The 25,525-nt window shown below is 42.0% G+C and overlaps 2 protein-coding genes across 6 annotated transcripts in view; one reads left to right on the forward strand and one right to left on the reverse strand.

The window, feature by feature from the left end:
• The window catches only part of elovl2 (ELOVL fatty acid elongase 2), a 51,672-nt gene that overhangs the window by 16,284 nt on the left and 9,863 nt on the right, over positions 1-25,525 (forward strand). The window lies entirely within an intron of this gene.
• Positions 15,057-25,525, reverse strand: part of sycp2l (synaptonemal complex protein 2-like) — a 97,370-nt gene continuing 86,901 nt past the window's right edge. For 3 of the 5 annotated variants that reach the window (XM_053674706.1, XM_053674705.1, XM_053674708.1), the window contains one exon: positions 15,057-24,033. In XM_053674706.1, the coding sequence (XP_053530681.1) occupies positions 23,647-24,033 (387 nt within the window). In that variant the 3' untranslated portion in view covers positions 15,057-23,646. The remainder of the gene's footprint in view (positions 24,034-25,525) is intronic. The other 2 variants (XM_053674707.1, XR_008393286.1) reach the window with 2 other exon arrangements.

The following is a 25,525-nucleotide window of genomic DNA, read 5'->3' on the forward strand; positions in this document are numbered from 1 at the left end:
TTTATCCTTCTAATGATGTCTAATCATCGTTGCTTGTTATTACAAGCAACGATGATTAGACATCAGTAGCAGGACACATTGCTTTATTCTGCTATTGTAGGGGAAAGCTCAGGAAGTGATCTGCATGTGGAAGATTTGAGCTCAGGGCTTCAGTGGGTCTTACACTTTTCTGCACTGACAGGCTATCCTGCAGTTTGTGTATTTGCCAGTACAGTACCCATCCCAGGAGGCCCATGGTAATCCAACCACTTAGGAATATGCTGTCACTGATATTCCATCCCCAGGTTAATGACACCTTCTTCTTAAGTATTGGCTCAACAGGTATAGCCTGGCAGCTACCTGACTGGTCCCCTGAAAGATAATTTGATTCAGGAGTGATTTATCCACTTCAAGAGTGTGTTTCTTAAAGGCATCAATCATTTCAATCTCCATATCATGCCTGTCAATGTCAAGATGGTATAGAGCTAAATGTTCAATGTGAAGAATTGCTCCTACTGGGCCTTGATTTAGCATAGATTCATTAGGGAGGTGTATTGGAGTAGCTGTATCATGGTAGTCATAAGTGATCACAGGTGTATTAACCAGCCACTTGTTTACTATTTCAATTTGGGTGATGGTTACCTCCTCCCTGTTTCTCACAACAGCATTGCATTTATCATTTGTGGTTAATTTTCTGTGCGGTCCCTTATAAAAGGTTTACTGGGGCACAACCAGTTAATGCCTGACAACTGTACATGTCTGCTGGTTGGGTGTCAGAGACATGTTAAGATTTTCATCCTGGTAAGCTATTACATTGAGGATTGTGCCCTTAAGTGTTCTGCCCAACTTCTGCAGCTGTTTCTTCTGAGCAAAGTGAGAGACAAAGCTGTGTCTGGCATAGATTGACTCAGAACAGATTATGAAGTCACTGATACTGTACTTTGTTGCAAGATTGTGAGTGCAGCAGCGATTTCTGCATAATGGCTAGATTTAGAACCTAAACAGAACTGCTGAGCATTACAGGGGGTGTCACCCTGCCAGACTAATCCTACTCCAAAAGACAAGAGCACTTGTCATTGTAGTCCTTAGGAAGACCTTCACAAATGTTTTCATAATAATGATGGCTAGATGTCAGTGAGGTTGTGGTGGTTGCTGTGCTAGCATCTGGAGCATACTCTCCCTCATATTATTATTCTGGGCATACCTCACCTCCCCCTCATAGCCTTGTAGGGCCATCATCCATGCAGCAATATGACTATTTGAAACTCTACCTTTCCTGAGTTCTTGGCTGTTTAGGAACTGTACAAGTTGATGACATGTCTCGATTATGACTTTTGTCCACCAACATAGCTACAAAAGTGTTCAAAAAGTGCGCTCTACTAGCATAGGCAACAACATACTTGTCTTGGTAATACTTTGGGGATAGTGCTACATTGAAGTAATGTTCAGAAATAACAGCCTCAAGCAAAACTCTTTGTCTTTGTCAGGGTAGGTGAGGCATGGGGCAGTACACAACCTTTCCTTCAATTATTTCATGGCCTGTGCCTGTCTTCCCTCCAGCTAAATTATCTACCTTTCTGGAGTAGGTCATGCAGTAGTCTAGCTACTGTATGAAGGCATAATCTTCTTTGAACTGATGGGAGTAGTTGCTTACCCCCGGGAAGCTACTGTCGGGGAACCACACGTTGGTTCAATGACAGTATCCTTCTTATGGGAGGCTTCTTATGACATGTTACAGTCTTTCCTTTATGTGATATATTAACAGCGGCGCACGGTGGCTTAGTGGTTACCATATTCGCCTCACACGTCCGGGGTTCGAGTCCCGCCGGGGCCATGTGTGTGCGGAGTTTGCATGTTCTCCCCCGTGCTGCGGGGTTTCCTCTGGGTTTCCTCCCAAGATGCATGGTAGGCTGATTTGCATGTCTAAAGTGTCCGTAGTGTATGAATGGGTGTGTGAGTGTGTATGTGATTGTGCCCTGCGATGGACTGGCACCCTGTCCAGGGTATAACCTGCCTTGTGCCTGATGCTCCCTGGGATAGGCTCCAGGTTTCCCCGTGACCCTGAAAAGGAGTAAGCGGTAGATGGATGGATGGATATATTAACATTTGATTTTTGAATTATGAACGATTCTAAGAGATATTAGAATTCCATTCTCTATCATTAAATTTGTCTTGACATTTGACTACCCTATTAAACCCTTTACTTAGATAGTGCTCATTGATTCAGATTCCAATGTCACTTTGAGTCTCACGGTTACAAACTCACCAGTCTTGGTCATTAGACAGAGGTAATTGACTAATACTATCATGCCATGGCTTCCCATGTACACTTAACTAGAATAATATTACAGTAATCATAGGTTAAGTCTCACCCTTTTTAGAACAACACTATCTTGTTCTAAACAGAAATTCCTTTTAGACTTTACAGTCTAAGTACACTTACCTAAAGCCAAGTTGTTAGCCTGGACTCTAAAATCTCAGTTGGCGTGTCCCACTGCTCCACCTAAACCTGGATTTTAGCCTGTACTAACCTGGCTGCAGATTTGCGGTACCATGGACTTAACATAATCTACTAGAGCCAATGATTTCAGGGTAGGTCAGAATAAATTCAAACATAACAATTTATTAACCAGGTAATTCCAATAATAATTCTTACTCCAATTTAAAAAATAAAACAGTGATAAATAATATAAAAACATCAGATGAAACACAAACGAATATTAGAGATGTTTACCTGGCAATGAAACTATGTCTGTTGAAGGATGTACCTTATTTACATACAGGAGGTGATTTGTGTGAGGGATCTGGGGAGATTTGTCTCCACCTGTGCTTGGGAAAGGTGGTATTCTGTGTGTAGGATGATTCTCTGTGCCAAGTTCATAATGTTGACCAGGGCCTTATTCATAGAATGTGTCATCCCACCATGGTGAAACTTCTGTGTCCAGTGGCATCCTTCCAAAGATGTTGATCTGACCCATTTAAAAGTCCTCTGTTACCTACAAATAAAGGAGTGATTAGCAGGGCAGATCAGTCCTCCATGTGTGAAGGAATTAATTTCACTGATAACACACCATTGTGTGTTCATTGTCAACAGCATCTGAATGGTCATGTAGCGACTGAACATTTATGAGCTTACTGTTATTGGGAGAAAAAGGTTGTTGAGTGTGAACAACATAATTATTCATAGTTTCATATAACATAGTTTCGTGACCTTTTGTGAGATCTTGCGACTGGTAAACAAGATCTCAGTACCCTTTAAGGTCATGTATCCAGTAAAGTGGTCCCATTTGATTACCTGATCCTTCACTACCATGCTGATAGACCAAATAGTAATTAGTGCTACTGTAGGGCCTCCCCTAGCCAAGTTTTCAGTGTACTCTGGTCAGTGAGCTGTCACAGGGCAACAAAAATCTGATGCTTTCCCTAAAATTGAATGTGGAAAAGTTAACGTCCCTAAAAGACCATCTGACCGCATGGAAACTACTGCCAAATGTGTCTCCATGGGTTCTGCCTACCATAGAAAAGGGTTATCGGGTCCAGTTCAGAGTTCTACCCCCCCACCCCGGTTCAGAGGTGTGCTCACCACAGTAGTCAGCACAGACCAGAGCCTGACGTTGGCGCAGGAAGTAAGATCCCTCTTGGACAGAGGGGCCATAGAACATGTACCCTGTTCCCTGAGGGAGTGAGGTTTTTACAGCCATTATTTTCTGGTCTGCAAAAAATAGGAGTATGCGGCCAATTTTAGATCAGCGTCATCTGAACTGTACTCTTCGGACATGCAGGTTCAAGATGCTGACGCCCAAACTTATTGTTCCAAAGATTCAGTTTAAGGACTGGTTTGTGATGATAGACCTAAAAGGTGCATATTTCCACATAGAAATATCACCCAGTCACAGGAAGTTCCTGGGGTTTGCGTTGGAGGCAACACATACCAATATCGGGTTCTTCCCTTTAGGCTAGCTTTATCCCCTTGCAGCTTCACAAAGTGCATGGATTTCATTCTGGCTCTATTGTGACTCCAGGGCCTTTGTGTACTAAACTACCTGGATGACTAGATAATTCTAGCACAATCCAGGGAACTGGTGGTTCAACATCAATGTTGTTTTCACCCACATGAAGAGCTTGGGGCTCAGGTTGAACCTCAGAAAAGTATGCTTTCTCCAGTGCAGTGGATAACTTTTCTAGGGGTTATAAGGATTCTACTACAATGAGGGCGTTTCTATCCCCAACATACGTAGGGTCAATCCTATCAACATTGTGTAAGATTAAGCTGGATTTTTGCATCCCCTCCAGTCTCTATGAGAGACTGTTGGAGCTTATGGTAGCAGCAACCAACATCATACCGTTGGGCTTATTGCACAGGAGACCATTTCAGTGGTGGCTGAGAAGTTGGGGGTTTCCTCCACAGACAAAACCTCTTAGAGTAATCTAAGTGTTACGTGGCGATGCCTACATGCTCTGAGAATTTGGAAGTGGAAATTCCTTTTAGCCTTTACAGTCTAAGTACACTTCACTAAAGCCAAGTTGTTAGCCTGGACTCTAAAATCTCAGTTCCCCAATGCTCCACGTAAACCTGGATTTTAATCTGCTCACAGATTTGGGGTAACATGGACTTATCTACTAGATAATAGCCAATAATTTCAGGGTAGGTCAGAATAAATTCAAACATAACAATTTATTAACCAGGTAATTCCAACAATAATTCTTAATCCAATTCAAAACATAACAAGCAGTGATCAATAATATAAGAACATCACTTAAATGGCAAATAAGAAAATTATAGATTTTTAACTGGCAATGAATCTAAACACAATAATTGTGCGGGAGATTTGTCTACAGATTCCCCAAATCTTTGGCCACCTCTCCCTAAATATCCAGTTCCCTTTCAAATGGAACTTAACTTTGTGTGAGCTTCACGATGTGGGAAACGCCCTTGTGCATGACCAGTATCTGCAGTCTGTATAAAATCACACTTATTTATAGGCCTGCCGTGGTCAGGTGATGTGGCATTTCATGCGTTATGTGACTATAAAGGTTAGAGAGGTATAGAGGTTGTAGAGACCGTGTAGAATTCTAGAACGCCATCCACAATGAAATTGTATGCACTCAAGGGGCAACTTTTTGTCTCGTGGTGTGAGAAACACCAGTGAGACCACGTAAACTGCGCAATAGCTACAGTCCTGGAGTTCATACAGGAACGTTTCTCAGCAGGGTTGGCTCCTCCTACAATCACGGTCTATGTGACTGCTATTTTGGCCAGCCATGCCCCTATTGATGGAGCCTCTGTGGGGCAACATCCTCTAACGTAGATGTTTATGCATGGTGTCAGACCACACATACACATCTGCAGACCACACATACATTCCTGGGACCTTCTTTGGTCCAGGAGGGTCTGTAAGGTGCCCCATTTGAGCTCTTAAGAGTCAGCTTCAGAGAAGCTTCTGACTGTAATTTTTTTTGACTGGCCCTGACATCTCTGTTGCCCCTTCCTGCCTTGACTTTGTCCTGGATTAGCAAAGGCCTCCCAATATCCTAGGCCGGATTATTCCTAAGTGCTTTTGTCTGCTGCCCAGCTGATAGTGTTGCAGGCTTTCTCTCCTCCTCTGTTCCTTGCACCAGAATGAGGAAGATTGCACCTACTGTGTCCAGTGAGGGCTCTTTATAGTTATATCCACCATGTCGACCAGTGGCATAAGTCAGAGCAGTTGCTGGTCTGCTTGGCAGTGACAGTAGAGGTGATGCTGCGTCAAAGCAGAACATATCTATTTGAATAGTGGAAGGAATCTCTATTGCTTATGAGGTGTGTGGTCTCACTACACCTCTGGGCATAGGAGCTCATTCCACTAGGGGATACATTGCATACATTATCTCCTCAAAGGCTTTATCTAAGTGGTACCCCTACAGGATGTGTGTGCTGCAGCGAGGTGGTCTACACCGCACGCATCCATTCGGTATTATAATTTGGCCTTATTGGTCAGCTCGTATGTGATTCTTGGAGATAATATCTCTGCTGGATGGCATTGCCTGGGAGAACACATCAGAACCAATGTATACTGGATATGTCAGGTCAGGTACCACAAGCATGTAGTGTGTGAACTGTTTACAGCCAAGCCTAAGGGAGACAGAGCAAACACTCTTAACTGTTGTCCAGGGGTGACTGGCTAGCCACAATCTCTGTTTCTTCTCTACCATTTCTGAAGCAGCAGTCGATACAGTTCTTGACTGATTGCTGACTTCTTTGACCAAAGTACAACCATAGCATCTCTGACAGGTAGTTCATTAGCTTGTATGCCACCTACTATGTGTGGATAATACACTTCGGTGCTAAAAGGTTCCAGAGCAAAAAAAAACGCATCTCTCCTCTCTAACAGTTGTATGTTAGGCCTGTTTTCCTGGGACACATCTGCTAACTGCAGTCTCAAAAGTTGCATTTCCATCACATCAGGGCCTTCCTCAGTGAGGTGGGAAGCTTTCATTACTGGCTGTCTAGTGTCACGTGTCCTCTCTATTTCCAGTGCCTTACATAGCTTCTGACTTGAGCTAATCTCTTTGATGGGCTGTGTGGTTCTGACCTGTGCTCACAACTGACAGCTGTAATAGTTAATCAAAGCCTATTTATCAAATCCTGACCAATGAGGAGCTACTCTGTATCAAACCGAACAACATAAAGAGAGTAGACTATTTTAATCTCACAAAAGGTTAACTCCACCCACACCTGCTGGTTAACAGGAGCTTGGTCCTGTGTGTAGCTGTTTACCTTGATTAGACAACTCTCTATCTTGAGCCATTTCCCTAGCAAGTTGGTCATTTTGTTGAGTTCTTTAAGCAACCCAGCTGACAGCAAAGAAATTTCTGACCCAGTGTCTAGCAGAGCATCACATGGCAATACACCATTGATTGAGACGGTGCTGTAAATCCTTCTTGCGATACCCTTCTTTGTCAAGTCACCAAGGAACTGGCAGAAACTGGGGTTAGGTAGGTTGACATCTGATTGGGTGGACCTTCTGTTGATGGGGTCCTCCTCCCCTTGGCTCTTCCCCCCTACCTTATGAAGTACACACTAGGTGGGGGAGGAGATGGGTCCCAGCCTAATCATGCCTTACAAGATGGGTCATTATCCTTCTTGTATGTGTGCTCATCTGACTTAATGTCTTTGAGAGCTCTAGAGGGTATTTGCTTTTACTTAATCTAACCCACCACTAAGCCACCGTGCGCCCTACTCGTATTGTCCGCTTGATATATCGCTTTGCTTGTATTTCCTCATTTGTAAGTCGCTTTGGATAAAAGCATCTGCTAAATTAATAAATGTAAATGTAAATTTGCTAAATTTGATGGATTGTGAAGTTCACACGATCCTTTACTTCACACCCTTTGGCCTTCTTTTTTCTTCAGACCACCAGGTCTATGATTGTCCTTAGATCTATCTCTAACCCTTGTATGCCTTTCCTCCCTGTATGTATGCTTGTCACTCTTGTATTCTCTATCACCCAAGGGCTTAGCACCCTGGGAGTTATGTGGGACCTCACAAGGCTTTGACTGGTAGGAGATATTTATGCGGGCAGGTCCACTTTGGGGAATCTCTGACCCTTCTAGTATAAGGGAAGGCTCACGGTCATGTCTGTGGTGGAAATTTAGACAAACACCAGTAGACTTGTCCTCTTGGGGGCAAAAGTTTTATTACCATTCATGAAGCTGTTTCTGAGATGTGCTTCCCATGCCATGACTTCAGCTGCTTGTCCATCTGCCAGTGCTACTGGCCTTTCCAATTCCAAATTTTCATCATGGACTTAAGTGAGACGAAATACATACTGGGACACAGTCTCTGAATCTTGCTGCTTGCACATTGCTATATTTTTCATGTCCATTCGCACAGGAAAGGCTTCAATTAGTCATTGTTGGAGAGCTGCAATCGCTCCTGACCCATCCTGGGTCCAGTCTGGCATTGCGCTGTCAGGCCCTGCCACCTCCACCATAGGGGCTGTTATTGCCTCATGTACAGATCCCTGTGTGTTTAGGGAGGTGTGAGCATGTGCTTCAGTCAGCTGTTTTGTCCCCCTGAACTTGGGTCCTGATCTTGTGCCCAGTGGTGAGAAGTCCTGCGTTTCATTTTCTGAGTAATCAGGTGGAGCTTCTAGTGCAGTGAGGGCTGGATAGAAATGTGGACCTGATGATGGTGCTGAGGGACTCGCTTCTGCTGCTGGTTGTGTTCACCATATCATGCACCACAGGCCACTCTTTGCTACTTGCTTTACCCATTATTCAACTTTCACAATGACTTTAATCAGTTCAATGTACTGTTGTAATTAAATGAATACGTGCTCTCATGCATACATTCCCTTTCATATTCAAAATGTTCAATTCCCCAAAATGACTAACAGATTGATGACCATTAAAATAAAACTTTAAATGGCATATATATATATATATATATATATATGAGATGTGTATATATATATACACACAGTGAGGGAAAGAAGTATTTGATCCCCTGCTGATTTTGTACGTTTGCCCACTGACAAAGAAATGATCAGTCTATAATTTTAATGGTAGGTTTATTTGAACAGTGAGAGACAGAATAACAACAAGAAAATCCAGAAAAACGCATGTCAAAAATGTTATAAATTGATTTGCATTTTAATGAGGGAAATAAGTATTTGACCCCCTCTCAATCAGAAAGATTTCTGGATCCCAGGTGTCTTTTATACAGGTAACGAGCTGAGATTAGGAGCACACTCTTAAAGGGAGTGCTCCTAATCTCAGCTTGTTACCTGTATAAAAGACACCTGTCCACAGAAGCAATCAATCAATCAGATTCCAAACTCTCCACCATGGCCAAGACCAAAGAGCTCTCCAAGGATGTCAGGGACAAGATTGTAGACCTACACAAGTCTGAAATGGGCTACAAGACCATTGCCAAGCAGCTTGGTGAGAAGGTGACAACAGTTGGTGCGATTATTCGCAAATGGAAGAAGCACAAAAGAACTGTCGATCTCCCTCGGCCTGGGGCTCCATGCAAGATCTCACCTCGTGGAGTTGCAATGATCATGAGAACAGTGAGGAATCAGCCCAGAACTACACGGGAGGATCTTGTCAATGATCTCAAGGCAGCTGGGACCATAGTCACCAAGAAAACAATTGGTAACACACTATGCCGTGAAGGACTGAAATCCTGCAGCGCCCGCAAGATCCCCCTGCTCAAGAAAGCACATATACATGCCCGCTGAAGTTTGCCAATGAACATCTGAATGATTCAGAGGACAACTGGGAGAAAATGTTGTGGTCAGATGAGACCAAAATGGAGTGCTTTGGCATCAACTCAACTCGCCGTGCTTGGAGGAGGAGGAATGCTGCCTATGACCCCAAGAACACCATCCCCACCGTCAAACATGGAGGTGGAAACATTATGCTTTGGGGGTGTTTTTCTGCTAAGGGAACAGGACAACTTCACCGCATGAAAGGGACGATGGACGGGGCCATGTACCGTAAAATTTTGGGTGAGAACCTCCTTCCCTCAGCCAGGGCATTGAAAATGGGTCGTGGATGGGTATTCCAGCATGACAATGACCCAAAACACACGGCCAAGGCAACAAAGGAGTGTCTCGAGAAGAAGCACATTAAGGTCCTGGAGTGGCCTAGCCAGTCTCCAGACCTTAATCCCATAGAAAATCTGTGGAGGGAGCTGAAGGTTCGAGTTGCCAAACATCAGCCTCGAAACCTTAATGACTTGGAGAAGATCTGCAAAGAGGAGTGGGACAAAATCCCTCCTGAGATGTGTGCAAACCTGGTGGCCAACTACAAGAAACATCTGACCTCTGTGATTGCCAACAAGGGTTTTGCCACCAAGTACTAAGTCATGTTTTGCAGAGGGGTCAAATACATATTTCCCTCATTAAAATGCAAATCAATTTATAACATTTTTGACATGCGTTTTTCTGGATTTTTTTGTTGTTATTCTGTCTCTCACTGTTCAAATAAATCTACCATTAAAATTATAGAATGATCATTTCTTTGTCAGTGGGCAAACGGACAAAATCAGCAGGGGATCAAATACTTTTTTCCCTCACTGTGTGTGTGTGTATATATATATATATATATATATATATATACATACATACATATGCATACGCATACATATGCATATACATTTTCTTCCCCTGTCTGAATTGCTTGTCTTAACACTCGGGTTGTAAAAGGATAAAAACTCAGGCATACGAGGGCTGTCTGTAGTATTTAACAACCTTATCTGATTAAACCCAAATGGTACAAGAGAATGAAAATCTCAGTAATGATGTCATGAAATTTACGGAATGGAGAATAGGACGGATACAATTGCAGATAAGAGCTTTTAATAAAGAGAGGCATACAGACAAATCCAAATCATGAGACAATAGCATGGTCAAAAACAGGGAATGGGTCAGGCGATTGGCAAACAGGCATAAATTAGGCAAGGCAATACACTCAATACTTCGCAAAGTCATTGTGTTCAAACAGTCTCTTTATACTATGGTTGTGAGTGCTTTGAATTTGATGCAGGTGTGCGTGATTAGAATGAATGTGAGTGTTCTGGGAATTGCAGTCCATGGTGGCAATGTTTGTAGGCCGCAGTGCAGGTAGGAAAATGTAGTCAGTGGTCTGCTGTGGTATAACAGGGGCTGGTTTGCCGGGGTCATTAGGCAAGACCCATTCTTGGGAAGTTGTGTCATCAGCTTTAGACAGGTGCTTGACTTGGTGGGCTGTTTTGTCGGTCTTTCTTGAATGTGGAGCGACGTTCTCAGCGGAGCAGGAAGGCAGAGCATCGTCTTCAGTGGGCAGAGCATCATCCTCCTTCGACTCTGCAAGCTGAACTTGGTGGTCCGTGTCAAGGCATGAGCATACTCAGGCATGAACATAATGTGGTTGGTTGTGTCAACAGACTCGGGCGTGAACAGAGCTTGATTGTCAATGTCAGCAGACTGGGGCGTGAGCAGCTCTTGGTTGGTCATGACGTTAGGAGAACCTGGTTCGTCGTGACGTCGGCTTCAGGTGTGAGCAGAACCTGGTTGGTTGTGATGTCTGCTTCAGGCGTGAGCAGAACCTGGTTGGTCTTGAGGTTGGTTACAGGCATGAGCAGAACCTAGTTGGTTGTGATGTCGGTTTCAGGCATGAGGAGAACTTGGTTGGTCATGTCAACAGACTCTGGCGTCAGGATAACTTTGTTGGTCGTAACGTCGGCTTCAGACGTGAGCAGATCCTGGTTGGTCTTGACGTTGGTTTCAGGCATGAGCAGAACCTGGTTGGTCGTGATGTCAGTTTCAAGCATGAGCAGAACCTGGTTGGTCATGATGTCGGTTTCAGGCGTGAGCATAACTTGGTTGTCCGTGTTAGTGACCTTGGACTGGAACTTGGCGTGGAAGGTCACATAGTCGATCTTAGACTGGAACTTGGTGTGGAAGGTCACTTCGTCGATCTCAGACTGGAACTTGGCGTAGGAGGTCACCTCATTGATCACAGACTGGAAAGTGTCTTAGGAGGTGACCTCGTTGACCTTTAGCTGGAACTTGGCGTAGGATGTCACCTCATTGACCTCAGACAGGAACATGTCTTGGGAGGCTGTCTCTTCGACCTCAGACGGGATCTTGGCTTGAGAGGCCGTCTCTTCGACCTCGGACGGGAACTTGGCTTGAGAGGCCGTCTCTTCGACCTCGGACAGGAACTTGGCTTGAGAGGTTGTCTCCTTGACCTCAGACAGGAACTTTACTTTATGCTGAGCTCTGGAGATGAGACTACCTCACGGGTCTCAGATTGGAGCTCTGGAGATAAGGTCACTACGTTGACCTCCGGCTGGAGCTCGGAAGGTGAGACCACCTAGTGGGGCTCAGGTTAGAGCTCTGGGGAGTAGGTCATCCTGTTGACCTCCAACTGGTACTCTGGAGCTGAGGTCGCCACATTGACCTCAGATGAGTGTTCAGCTAGTGAGACCACCTCATAGGTCTCATGCTGGAACTCTTTGGAGGAGGCCACCTCCAGCTGGAGCTTGGCAGGCGAGACCACCTCTTGGTTGTCGAGTTGGAGCACTGGAGCCGAGGTCGCCAAGTTGAAATCCGGCTGGATCTCAGCAGGTGAGACCACCTTATGGATCTCAGGCGGGAGCTCTGCTCTTGCTTTCTTGTGGAGCCATTTGTGGGTATGCCAGCTGCCCTTGAAACATTCCTGAGAACAGAAATGTGAGCCAGGTATCCCAAGTTTACTACAGGTGGGACATTGTAGCTGGGCTTCTTTACAGAAGCCCGCGGTCTTGCAGGTCTGTGTCACCTCCACCACTGCCCTGTCGGCCAGGGGCTGAAGCTGAGCTATGGAGGCCGCCCTGTGGATCCACTCATAGTAAGTGTGGATAGGCAGATCAGACTGGCCCGCTACACTTACTCCTCTCAAGAGTTCATCCAGGTTGCAGTTCTACCCTGGATTCCCAATCTCCTTTAAAAAATAGTTCCGCAATCTAAGTTACTTGGGTGAGGGCACTGGACCCTGTACTGGCCAGATGCTGTGCCCATTGGTAGGCCGGGCCATAAAGCTGGGACACAAGAAACCCGAGCCACTGCCCTTTGTCCGGCTTTGGGTTCCCCATACTTGAAAAGTACATTTGGCAAAGGAACAGGAACTGACTTGGGTAGTCACACAATCCAAAATTCAGATCTGGGAGGTCTATGTCAGTCCAACTGGACTGACATGAAGGGTGGCCAGTCATCTCCATGTACTCTGGCATGACACTCCCCTTGCTCTCCTGCTGCGTCCATGTTGAGGTGAATTATTCTGTCACGAAATGTACGTAATGGAGACTAGGATGGATAGAATTGCAGATAAGAGCTTTTAATAAAGAGAGGCAGGCAGACAAACCCAAATCATGAGACAATAGAATGGTCAAAAACAGGCAGTGGGTCAGGTGATTGGCAAACAGGCATAAACTAGGCAAGGCAAGAATCAAGAATGAGAAACAAGAAACAATATCAAAAACCATGAAACACAACACGAACAAAGGCTTGGCACTGTGAATACACTCAATATTTCGCAAAGTCATTATGTTCAAACAGTCTGTTTATACCGTGGTGTGCAGGTGTGCGTGATTAGAATGAATGTGAGTGTTCTGGGAATTGCAGTCCATGGTGGCCATGTTTGTAGGCCGCAGTGCATGATGGGAAATGTAGTCACTGGTCTGCTGTGATATGACAAATGAGGTACAGAGAAATACGAAAATATGTGTTAAATCTCCAGACATTCAGTTAATCATATGAAATATAGGCTAAATTCAAGAGAATAAATCTTAAGAATGTGAAAGGAATTTACCTGTGAGGGCGAGTCCACATACAGCAATTTGTTTACAGTTACTTACAGTTTCTCTTCCCTTTTTCAATTTATCTAGCAAAATTTACTTGTGCATTGAATTTGCCAAATTTATCATGTTTGTGTCATGGAATGGGTCAATGGGGCATGCCACTCTCTTTACTTATTGATTGCTCGAAAAGGACTTTTTCCGTTATCAAAAAAAAAAAAAAAAAAAAATATATATATATATATATATATATATATATATATATATATATATATATATATATATATATATATATATATATATATATATATATATATTTTAGTTTGCCGTCACAGAGGGCGAAGTTCCTGGAACTTCTTATAAGGAATCACTCCATGTAATACACACATTTCTTATTTCATTAACTCACTTCCATACTGACTGCAATACTCAATGATTTTATAAAATTCTAATTTACCTTTTGCCTTTTTTCTGATGATTCCTTCCCGTAATGGTGAGGCTCAGTGGTCCCCCAGCTCTGAATAAGAAGACAAATCGGCCGTCAGTCAACTAGGATTTCGGGATGAAAACAAATTCATGAGTGTCCTCTGGTTTGCCTTGATAATTCCGAAAATGTGAGGAGACACGTGAGCCCACCCAGGCATGCCAAATTGTGGTGGAAATTTAGACAAAAACCAGTAGACTCGTTTTCTCAGGTGCAAAAGTTTTATTACAGAGAGATGAATACAGGATAGAAGATGAGAGAGCTCTGAAGCACTCGTCTCTCACATGCACTATATAAGATTAAAATAAGGAGTGCTGAACATCTGAGAGTCTCGAAAAAGGCAGTTCTAGGTGGTTTCAAGGTCTTAGCCGATGTGCAGACACTCAAAGACAAAAACATGTTTGTCTCCCACAGAGGAGAAATGAGAAACATTCTGTGCTAATCTACATGGCATGACCTTACATAGTATCTATCTGCTACTGCAAGCACACATAAAACAAAAGAAAGAATAACAAATTCTGGCAGCAGTCAGCTGTCCCTAGATGGTGCTACTTTTTTCCCCATGCCGTGGAGTCAGGGTTTGGTCCATAACAATAGCTGGGGCTAGCAACGGTGGTTATACCAACAGCAGCTACATCATCACTATGTGTTTGGTAGCACTGTCTCTGTGCTGGGCTATCTGATCGGGGATCCCTGTCTGCTGAGCTGAATGAACTGATGCATCTGCTTATTGGCTCAGGTTTCTAATGGGGGATGTCCTTGCCTATGTCCAATTCTTCCATCCTCATCCCTCTTTCCTGCAGCCTTTGCTCTGCAACAACGGCTTTATCTGCCCACTCCCGGGCTTTGGTGGCAAATCTGTCATGCCTGTTTTGTAGCTCCATTAACTGATCATCTGCTTTAGCCAAATCCTCTCTCAGTTGAATTTGGACCTGTTTTGATCTGTACAGCTGTCGCTTAAATATTTCTGACTGCTCACGGGCATCACAGGCTTTTGATCCATTTCTAGGTCCATTTTCAGTGTAGAGATTTCAAACAAGACTGACTTTAACTAAGCCTTGGCGTGTTTCTCACAAGTGCTTACTATACTTAACTGCATATCTGCACTGACAGTTCATTTTGAGCCTGAGCCAGCTATGTTTGCAGATTACCACAGCTCAACTTAAGTGCTCATTCTCAAACTTTTAAAGCTGTGTTTCTAGGCCTAGATTCTCATCTTTCAACCTTTTTAATTTTTGCTGCCTGGTTGTCTGTAATGCATTGCAAGTCTTCTCTCTCTGCAGACAACCTACTAAGTTCACATTTTCATGATGCAGATCAGCCAGTTCACTCTTTAGGCCTTGGGTCCTCATATCACTATCCCTGATCTGTTCATTGGCCAGAGATATCCTGTCTATAACTTGGCTTAACTGAGCAACCCAATTTACTGCTAGGCTAGAGAGAAGTTTGACTTGCGGGGTACCCTGCTGCTTCAGCTATTAGCTGCTTCATCATAGTCTAAGCCCTTGATTGTTTCTATGCAGCCTGGATTAACAGCACTGGTTAGGTCTACAACCAGCTGTTCACGTAGAGTTCAATCAGCCATCCCAGATATTTTAGCAATTAATTTGTCTCTTATGTTTACCACAAAAAGATTGATATTTTGATGTTGTAGTTTGAAGATTGATAGTTTTCACAGGGACAACAGAGGTCACACACAGAATAGTGGTGACAAGTTTCATACAGAAACTCAATCAATTTGATAGACTTCCAAGGTATACAAGCCCTTCACTATACTTTGGTGGCAAGTAGTTATAATTAACAACTACAATGTCTGCTAATACTACAGTTTACTAAGACAGGAAACTTTACCAGACCTATGCCACTGTAAAATGGTCCAAAGCTTTTACCGCAACACTATTTACCATAAACAAATAAACTGCAATAAATACTGTTTACAAATAGTAGCATAGAGCTAAACAAGAAATCTATGAATCAGGCCTGGAAGGAACCACCTGGTATGCAACTAGTAACTGACCAAACTGAGATTTTTGGTTTCCTGCTAAAGCTATTATGCTTGCAATTATTGGTGCATTCCTTTGTGTTGATAAACAGAAGGCTCATTTCAAGCTTAGTTAAGTCTCAGATGGGCACCAATTATGTAGTGATTTTTACTCAAGGCACAGTGACATACTGAGTTTTGGTCACACATCACTTAAGGTGGTTGTATAAGCTAATTTCACCTTAACAGTGTGAGAATACTCCAAACGGACTGTTCAATAAATTAGAATTTATGTGAATTAGAGGGTGGTTGCCAACTGACTTATCCGAAGGATTTGTGAGATTCTGGATAATTAGTAGAGCCTCTGACCATCAACACAAGGAAGACACAGTTGTAATAAAATTAATTTAATTAATTTTAACACTAGACATGCAAGAATAAATATCAGAAATAATAAATGAATATGCACTACTAATGAATAATAAACTAATGACTAAACAAAAGATGCCAAATTAACACATGAAAAATAATACATGAGGTGAACACAGAATGGATAAATGCAATGCTGTTGGGTTGAATGTAGCAATGGAAGAGATTTACAGTATATGGTAGCAAACATCTTAGGGGGAAACTACTTAAAGGCTCTGGCAAATGGCCGAAAAAAAATGTTTATTTTTTAAATTCAATTATTTGTCATGGGTTGACCCGAGATAATTGTTATCTAAATAAATTAGACAAACACATACTGCAATTATAAACAAATGCCAAGGTCTGGTAAGCTTATATTTACGTTCTAAACAGTCTGGTGGAAGAGACGTCTTCCACTGGTGATGCGGATTGTGTGCAGTGGGAAAGGCACAGAATCACGTTCCAATAGTCTTTGCCATGCTGTGCTGGAGAATTCTGAACTCCTCTTGTGCCAGGAAGGTCCTTAAAGTCTGGACTATGCAGTTGAGTCAGATGAAGAATTCATCACAGGGTTTTTTTGAAGGCTGGGCTGCATCACTGAGGAGCCGTGTGGGTTAGGCAATATCTGCCAATGCGGGGATCCTTACAGTCTGGAACACGCAGCTGAAGGAGCCTTGAAGGGAAGGTTTCACTTGCAAAAGCTTAATGTTAATAATACCGGTGCCACTCTCCTTGTCAGGTCAGAGATTCAGGACAGTTGTTTCTGTTAACCCTCTGGGCCCTGAGGGTGTTTTGGGGCTCTGGAGAAGTTTTGACATGCCTTGACATTTGTGGGTTTTTTTCAGTTGCTTATAAACATATTAATGGCTAAAGTCTAATTACACTGTATTCAACAGAAACAAGGCTACAATAATATGTGAGCAGCATGTATGTACGTACATGTTTGTATTTTGAGAAAATAACATTTATGCATGGATTTTGAAAAAACTAAAATTTTAAGTCACTGAAATAAGGACATATAACACATACTAAACATTTGTCCACAAGATTTTGATCTTTTAGCCTAGAACTGGATCTGTAGCCAAGAGTTTTTGCTACATGATGTGAAAACCATCCTGATCACTCATTCATACAAAACAATATAGTCATTTCACTTTTGTAAGTCACTTTTAGTGACAGAAAGACTGCATGCAAGGTGGCATGAATCATCATGAATATTGATGTGATTCACACCTGAGGAGACAAAGACCCCTCCCCTGAGCCTATCAATGAGGAATGTGAATGTGGGAACTAGAAGTGTGAAGTGAGGAGACTTCGTGATTGATGTATTGTTTGTAGCTTATTTCACAAAATCAAATTTAAGTTAAAAGAAGTTATCTCACTATACATTTTTTTAACATAAAGACTTTACTTAAAAAACTTTAGACCTAAACTACCTTTCAGAAGTTTTAGATCCGTAAGATTTTCAAATATTTTTAAAAGAAGTCTCTTCTGCTCACCAAGGCTGCATTTATTTGATCTAAAATACAGCAAAACAGTGATATTGTGAAATATGTTTACAATTTAAAATAACTGTTGTCTATTTGGATATATTGTAAAATGCAATTTATACTCTGTGATCAAAGTTAAAGTTTCAGCATCATTACTCCATTCTTCAGTGTCACATGATCCTTCAGAAATCATTCTAATATGCTGATTTGCTTCTCAAGAAACATTTATTATTATTATCAATGTTGAAAACAATTGCAAAATGAAAGAAAAATAATTGAAGTGTCCAGTGCACATAGGGAGAGATGAACGTATTACAGAAAGTGGATGGTTTGTATGAGCCCACTCATCCACCTAGGCGTAGCCTACTCGCTCAATACACTTGAAAAATGATGGAGTATTTTAATTTTTTTCCGCTGTCATGAGGAAAAAATGCAGCAGAATGCACTGCAGTGACCAGTGAATAAATCTGATGATGAAACTTGATGCTTTTTAAGGCAGTGTTGGGGGCATTTACCGTTTTGCATAGATCGCCTAATCACATTACCATATGAATAGCGCGCTCTGCGCGTGGGTGTGATCGCATTAACGATAATTAGCTGAGCCAGGAGAAACTGTGCATCTCTTTAGTTTCATACAGATTACACTGCAGGACAATATTTGTTTTAAATGTGAATTTTTTTATTTAAAAGTAGACATTTCAGGCGTTCGTTATACATATGTTTCATGTTTGTGTAATAAATATTCGCTGAGTTTCAGTTAATTGTTGTGATGTGTTCCAGAAAGATTCTTGCGGAGATAGAGACAGCTGAAAGCGCACCCTGTTTATTTTCTTTATTTTACAAAAGCACAAGGTTTTGTTGTTGTGAGTGGACACAAATAAAAGTAGACACATTATAGTTTCTAATGATGTCTAACACTTATCTGTATGGCCAAAAATGATGGAGTATTTTAAGTTTTTTCCGCTGTCATGAGGAAAACATCCAGCAGAATGCACCGCAGCATTCATCAGGAGCTAAGGGTTAAGGTCTTCTACCTCACAGGCCAAAGACTCAGAACGTGCTGTTTCTGTTAATGTTCTTTCCTTGTGAGGTAGAAACTCAGAATGATTAGGGAGCAACCTTTGTTCCCTTCTGATAAGGGGGAGATTGTAATCTGGTGCCTTTCTATTCCAGCGATGTGATTGGCTATTGATGTCAGAAGTGGCCACAGTATAGCCCACTCTAGAGTGTTGCATAGTGTAAAGTACACAGTTGGAGAAGTGTCTTTAAAGTGCCTAGGCATTATTTCTTTCAATACCTCTTTCAAATATGATAGTCATTGTGCAGAACACACAGAGTCCAAAACATGATAAGAAGTGGTTGAACTATCACCCATGCATTCATTTATGCATTAATAAGTCAGCTCATATAAACTGTTGTGTCAACAATCATTATCCATTAACATAAACTGATCTTTACATGAATGTGAAGTGGATGTGTTACACTGTCAAATTTAAGGATTCAAAACATATGTATGAATGGATTGCATTGGTCTTTGTGGCCTTTCTTTGTTTCAGCCACTGCTGCTGCATCCAGATGTCCTAAGGAATTTTTATGGCAGTGCTGGCCTAAATCTTAAGAATGAGTTTAGTGGTTAGGGTCAATTTGTGGACCAATGAGAAGTCCTTCTTCATGTGGATGTGGGTGATGGGGGGGTGGGGGGGGTGTCTCCTTCCCTGCCCTGTAAGAGGTGTCTGGCAGTTGTTTTAGCAGCTTATCTGATGATGCCAGGCATTTGTTTACATTCATTCACTAAGATCCAATCACAATGTGGCAAACCTTTCTCCAGAACCAACTCTAAAGAGTTTGATCTCCACAAATCCACAGACAGACTGTGTACAAATTGAGGAAATTCAAGACCATTGTTACCCTCATCAGGACTGGTAGACCAACAAAAATCACTCCAAGAGCAGGATGTGTAATAGTCCACGAGGTCACAAAGGAACCCAGGGTAATGTTTAAGCAACTAAAGGCCTCTCTCACATTGGCTAATGTTAATGTTCACGAGTCCACCATCAGGAGAACACTGAACAACAATGGTGTGAATGGCAGTGTTGCAAGGAAAAAAAATCATTGCTCAGAACATTGCCACCCTTCTGCAGTTTGCTAAAGATTACATGTACAATCCAGAAGGCTAGTGGGAAAATGTTTTGTGAATGGATGAGACCAAAGTGGAACTTTTTGGTTTAAATGAGAAGTGTTATGTTTGGAGAATGGAAAACACTGAATTCCAGCATAAGAACCTTATCCCATCTTTGAAACATGGTAGTGGTAGTATCAAGGTATGGGCCTGTTTTGCGGCATCTGGGCCTGGATGGAACAATGAATTCTGAATTATACCAGCAAATTCTAAATGAAAATGTCAAGAGAAATGACCCTAAGCACACAAGTTATTCTACTAAAGAATGGTTAAAGAAGAATAAAGTTAATGTTTTGGAATGGCCAAGTCAATGTCCTGACATTAATTCAATAGCAATGTTGTGGAAGGACCTGAAGCAAGCAGTTCATGTGAGGAAATGCACAAATATCCCAGAGTTTAAGCTGTTCTGTACTGAGTAATGGGCTAAAATTCCTCCAAGCGGATGTGCAGGACTGATCAACAGTTAATAGAAACATTTATCAGCAGTTATTGCTGCACTAGGGGGTCACACCTGATACAGAAAGCAAAGGTTCACATACTTTTGCCACTCACAGATATGTAATATTGGATTATTTTCCTCAATAAAAAATGACCAAGTATAATATTTTTGTCTTGTTTGTTTAATTGAGTTCTCTTTATCTACTTTTAGGATGTGTGAAACTCTGATTGTTTTAGATCATATTTCAATCAATCAATCAATCAATCAATCAACATTTATTTCTATAGCACATTTAAAAACAACACAAGTTGACCAAAGTGCTTTACACTCCCAAAATTAGAAAACACCAATACACACATACAATAAAACACACAAAACTCCACTATTCAATCTCCATGCATCTAAGGACAATTAAATGCAACAGTGTAGAGATGCATCTTCAACATAGATTTAAAACTTTCAATTAAGTCACAGGATCTAATATGCAGGGGGAGGCTATTCCAGAGGCATGGCTCTGCCACCAAGAAGGCACAATCTCCCTCTGTTTTCAATCGAGATTTTGTGACATTTAAAAAGACACTGAGAGATGATATTAGAGGTCTAGCAGCACAATGATGCTGTAACAGGCTGTAAATATATTCTGGAACAAGTCTGTGTAAACCTTTAAAAACCATATGCAAGACCTTATATTGCACTGTAAAATCAACAGGAAGCCAGTGTAGAGAAGTCAGCAGTGGAGAGATACTGGAGCATTTCCTCATGCCAGTTAACAGTCTGGCCACTGCATTTTGCACCAACTGCATACGTGAAATCAACCCCAGATATAAAGAATTATAGTAATCAAGTCTGGATGAAATAAGCATGAATCACAGTTTCCATATCATTGAAAGACAAGATGCTTTTCAATTTGGCAATGCCCCTCAACTGAAAGAAACTACCTTTTACCACACCATTAATTTGTTTATCAAATTTCAGCTCAGAATCAAAAATAGCTAAATGGACAGAGGTGAGTCTTTCGATTTTACCTGTTTAAATGGAGCTATACAATCCAAACATTCAATCATTACACATGGTGTTAAAGGTGACCACCAACTCATCTAAACTGGATGGAGCACAATCAATTGCTAGTGCCTGCCAATGGGAATTATACACCTCTAAAAACTTAGCGGCCGACCAAACATTTATGGACCGAGTAAGCCCAGCAAGAGTCACATTAAACATAATTGAAAAATTATCTGAGAGCCCAATATTTTCTATAGCCAGCTCACACACCGGGACACCCTAGGACAGTACCAAATCACTACTTGTGCGCAGAGCCCACTACAAATTGAGTAAGGTTAAAAGAATCCAACAATGTTAAAAAAATCTTGTACCAGAGGCTTATCAGGACAGCAAATATGAATAATAAAATCACCCAATATGACAATGGTATCCCAACAAGGAATCATAAAAGATAAAAATTCAGGGAATTCCCCAGTGAACTCCTTGTTATAGTTAGGAGGTCTGTATATAAGTGCACAAGTAACCAGCCTAGTCAAGTCCACTTTAAATACTTGCACCTCAAAACTAACAAACTTAATAACCGATACAAGCCTACATTTAAAGCAGCTCTTAAAAATTGTAGCAACCCTCCACCACGAACCACAGTCCTTGGAGAGTTCAGAAAATTATAGTCACCAGGAGAGGCTTCATCAAGGGAGACCCAATCACATACACTAAGCCAAGTCATAAAAAGAAAATCCAGGTCATGTGAACAAATAAGATCATTAATTAAAATGTCTTATTAACCATAGACCTAATATTTTATAGGGCCATCTTCACAGTAATAAAAGTAAATGCCTCAGTCCATTTAGGTAAAGATGGCACATACTCCAGAGGATGAAGATTATCAGGGCTGACCCCCTCTTCTTAAAATGCCGTCACATTACTTTATAATCAGATGACACATCCCGGAGCTGGGGAACAACCGCAGGCAGGTAAGAGTACCTTACATCACAATGGCCCAGTGAGACACCCTGGAGCGATGGGCCAAAAACATCCACTGCAAAGCCCACATGCCGGCCAGACTGGCAACAAAGGCACATGCTCTTCTCTGTTTCACTAACAGACCACCTCACTTGCCCTGTCTCCTGTTACGTTTCCTTCAGACTGAATGCCAACGGGACATTACCACCACTACCGACTTTCGGTGACTTAAAAGGAAATCGTGTTCATGAGCACAAAGAGAACTGACTCGCTGAGCAAACAAAGATAAAAATGGGACAAAACAAATAAAACATAGAACACAAACAGCTGACAACGACATGCCAAACGACTCATAAGCGCCATCTTGTCCATACACATATTTTATGCATAGATGTAGAAAATTCTAAATCCTGAATTTATATATTTGCTTTGGGACAATGTCCATTGTTAAAAGCACTATACAAATAAAACAGAATTGAATTTAATAAAGGTTCACAAACTTTCAAGCACCATGTAAATTTAGTACATACATTTTAAATGTATGAATTTATCCTGAATGATCAAGCCAGAGATGACAGTGGCAAAGAAAATCTCCATGAGACTACATGAGGAAGAAACCTTGAGAGGAACCTCACTCACATGAGTGCAAAACTGTTCCTGGCAATTGCAGTCCTAAAGCTCTCATAGCAATTGTAGTCCTAAGCCATCATAGCATAACTAATTATGAATATGAATATGAATTGTGGGCCAAAGCCATCTTCATGGTTTGTAAGTGGTACCATCTTCAATAATCTCAATGATCTTCAGGCTGTCCATGTGGGGCCAACCTCAGCAGCAGTGAGTGATTTCCAAACATCTCAGTTCAGCACAACACCCATGTGCCAATGAGCCCTCCAGATCTGCTCCTTTACCTAAGAAAAAACTATTCACAAAAGGCTTGACTAAACAAACATGTTTTCAACCTAGATTTAAACACTGTCCTGAACCTTAATTGGAAAGCTGTTCCATAAATCAGTGCGTTTACATGGACAAAAATAATCCAATATTAACCCGATTAAGACAATACTCTGATTAAGAAACTACCATGTAAACAGCAATTTTTAATTACCTTAATCCAATTAAGATCATACTCGAAGTAAACACAAATCGAATTAAGACATGTGGAGTACTCCTGTTTTAGTCGCATTATCGACGTTGTAGGGATATAGCCCGTGAGGGGCGGAGCACAGACACACAGGAGGCTGTTTGTCAGGTGATAAGGGAAGTTTGCTCTTATTTTCTTTGTTTTAGGGTTGAGGAGGGGTGTGTGTGGATTTGCGTGCGGCTGGCATTGCAGATTCTTCCGGGGGCCTGTCGGTGCTTCCCGGAAGCGTGAGGGCTTTCTCGTGTCATCAGGCAACGCCGTGTGTATGTGTTCAGCGAGCAGCGGCCTCGTCTGGGTCCGAGTTGTCTGTAGGAGTGAACACACACACACACACACGCACAGTTACAGTTACAGTTAGAGAGAGAGAGAGAGAGAGAGAGAGAGAGAGAGAGAGAGAGAGAGAGAGAGAGATTAGAAAATGCCAAAAGTCGAACAAATGACGGTTATTGGGGAGAAGAGATGCGCACATGTCACACAAGATACTTCTCTCTGGGCGAGCGGGAGAGTGGCCTCTTATACTCTTCCCTCGTCTGCTGGATGGTGGATTTTTTCCGGTCGGCGTACCAATCACTGGCTGGAGGTGTGTTGGCGGCTCCACCCTACCGTCACGTGTTTTCTGGTCGCCGTTGGTTTTGACGTGGAGCTGTCCCTTTCGTGCCTGCGTGGTAGTCGGGGAAGAAGCGATTTTAATACTTTGCGCGCCAGCTGTCGGTCCGTCGCGACAATGTGTATTACAGACATGTAAGCACCTTAATCACATTATTAATGCCGGTCACACACGGCAGTGATCAACCGTTTTACGGCAAACAAGAGAGCACGGCTGCGTCCCAAACCTCATACTTGCCTACTATAGGCCGGTAGTAGACGTGTATCTCGGCTACTATATAGTAGATAAGTACGCGATTTGGGACATAGCCCACGGTTTCAAGCAGTCGTCTATTCGCACGTACAGCATGACAAATAATTAATCGCACTTGAAGCGTTCGTAAAATTTTTTTTAATAAAAACACCAAAACTGTATACGCTACCATAACGAAGACATACTGTGTGTTGATATGTGAAATTATGGAGGGACGTCGGATGGTGTGGCACAGTGACGTAATGACGTGTGCTGTTAATCGAACTATGTTCTATAACATGTAAAACAGGTACATGAAAGGAGTATTCTAAAAGCGACTCATGTAAACATCTTAATCACAATATTGTCTTACTCAGAGTAAGTTCAATAATTAGATTACTGCAGGGTGGAGAAATAAATTGATGTTACATCCCACGTAACAAATAAGTTATGTACCGTGTAAATCTAGGGGAATAGGCGGACACAAAATTTTTTTAAAAAGGTTTAAAGAGCATTGGTCTGAGCCCTGCCACAGCACCACAAGCAAATAAATTTTTATTTCCAGCTCATGGAACAAAGATAAGGTATAGAAGAAAAAAAAAACATAAAAGGGATGCAATGAGTTCAGAAGAGGGCAAAGCCAAAATAACAAAAACAAAACAATCTTAATGGGGAATTTAAACCTCTAACTAAACTACCAAAGAAAAGAAGAATAACAGAAATGTACCCAACTCACTTAGTGGACCCAAAACAGGAGAAAGGGTTAAACATAAATGGCACCCACCTCCCAAAACAATTAAAGTAATTAATAAGCTTGGTATTAATATCTGCAGCAATAAAACAAACAACAAAAAATAGAAAGGACTAATAAAGGTAAATTATAACATTAACCTCCACACTTAAACTACAAGTTTTAAATGTTGGAGACACTCACAACAATCACTAAAAATTACTACAATACCACAGAGAAGAAGGTTAAGCAGTTACCATGTCCAACAACATGTTCAAACTTCTCTGGCAGTTTCTTCTCTGCTTTTATGCTGGCTCACTCTTGACTGGTAAGCAGGTAGAGCTGGGGGCAATCAGCTACCTGCCAGACACATTGCGTAGGAGGAGCCAAAGAGGAAACAGAGAGAAACAGAAAAACCCCACAAAAACACCATTAAAGCAAACGTCTGGGTTACCCATGTAACCCTGTTTCCTGAGAAGGGAACGAGACGTTGCATTTAGCATAACACTATGGGAGCGCCCCTCGCGTGCGACTGGCATCTGAAGGTTGTGTAAAATCATGCCTATTTATAGGCCTGCCATG

Source organism: Ictalurus punctatus, chromosome 23, assembly GCF_001660625.3.
Source record: "Ictalurus punctatus breed USDA103 chromosome 23, Coco_2.0, whole genome shotgun sequence".
NCBI lineage: Eukaryota > Metazoa > Chordata > Actinopteri > Siluriformes > Ictaluridae > Ictalurus > Ictalurus punctatus.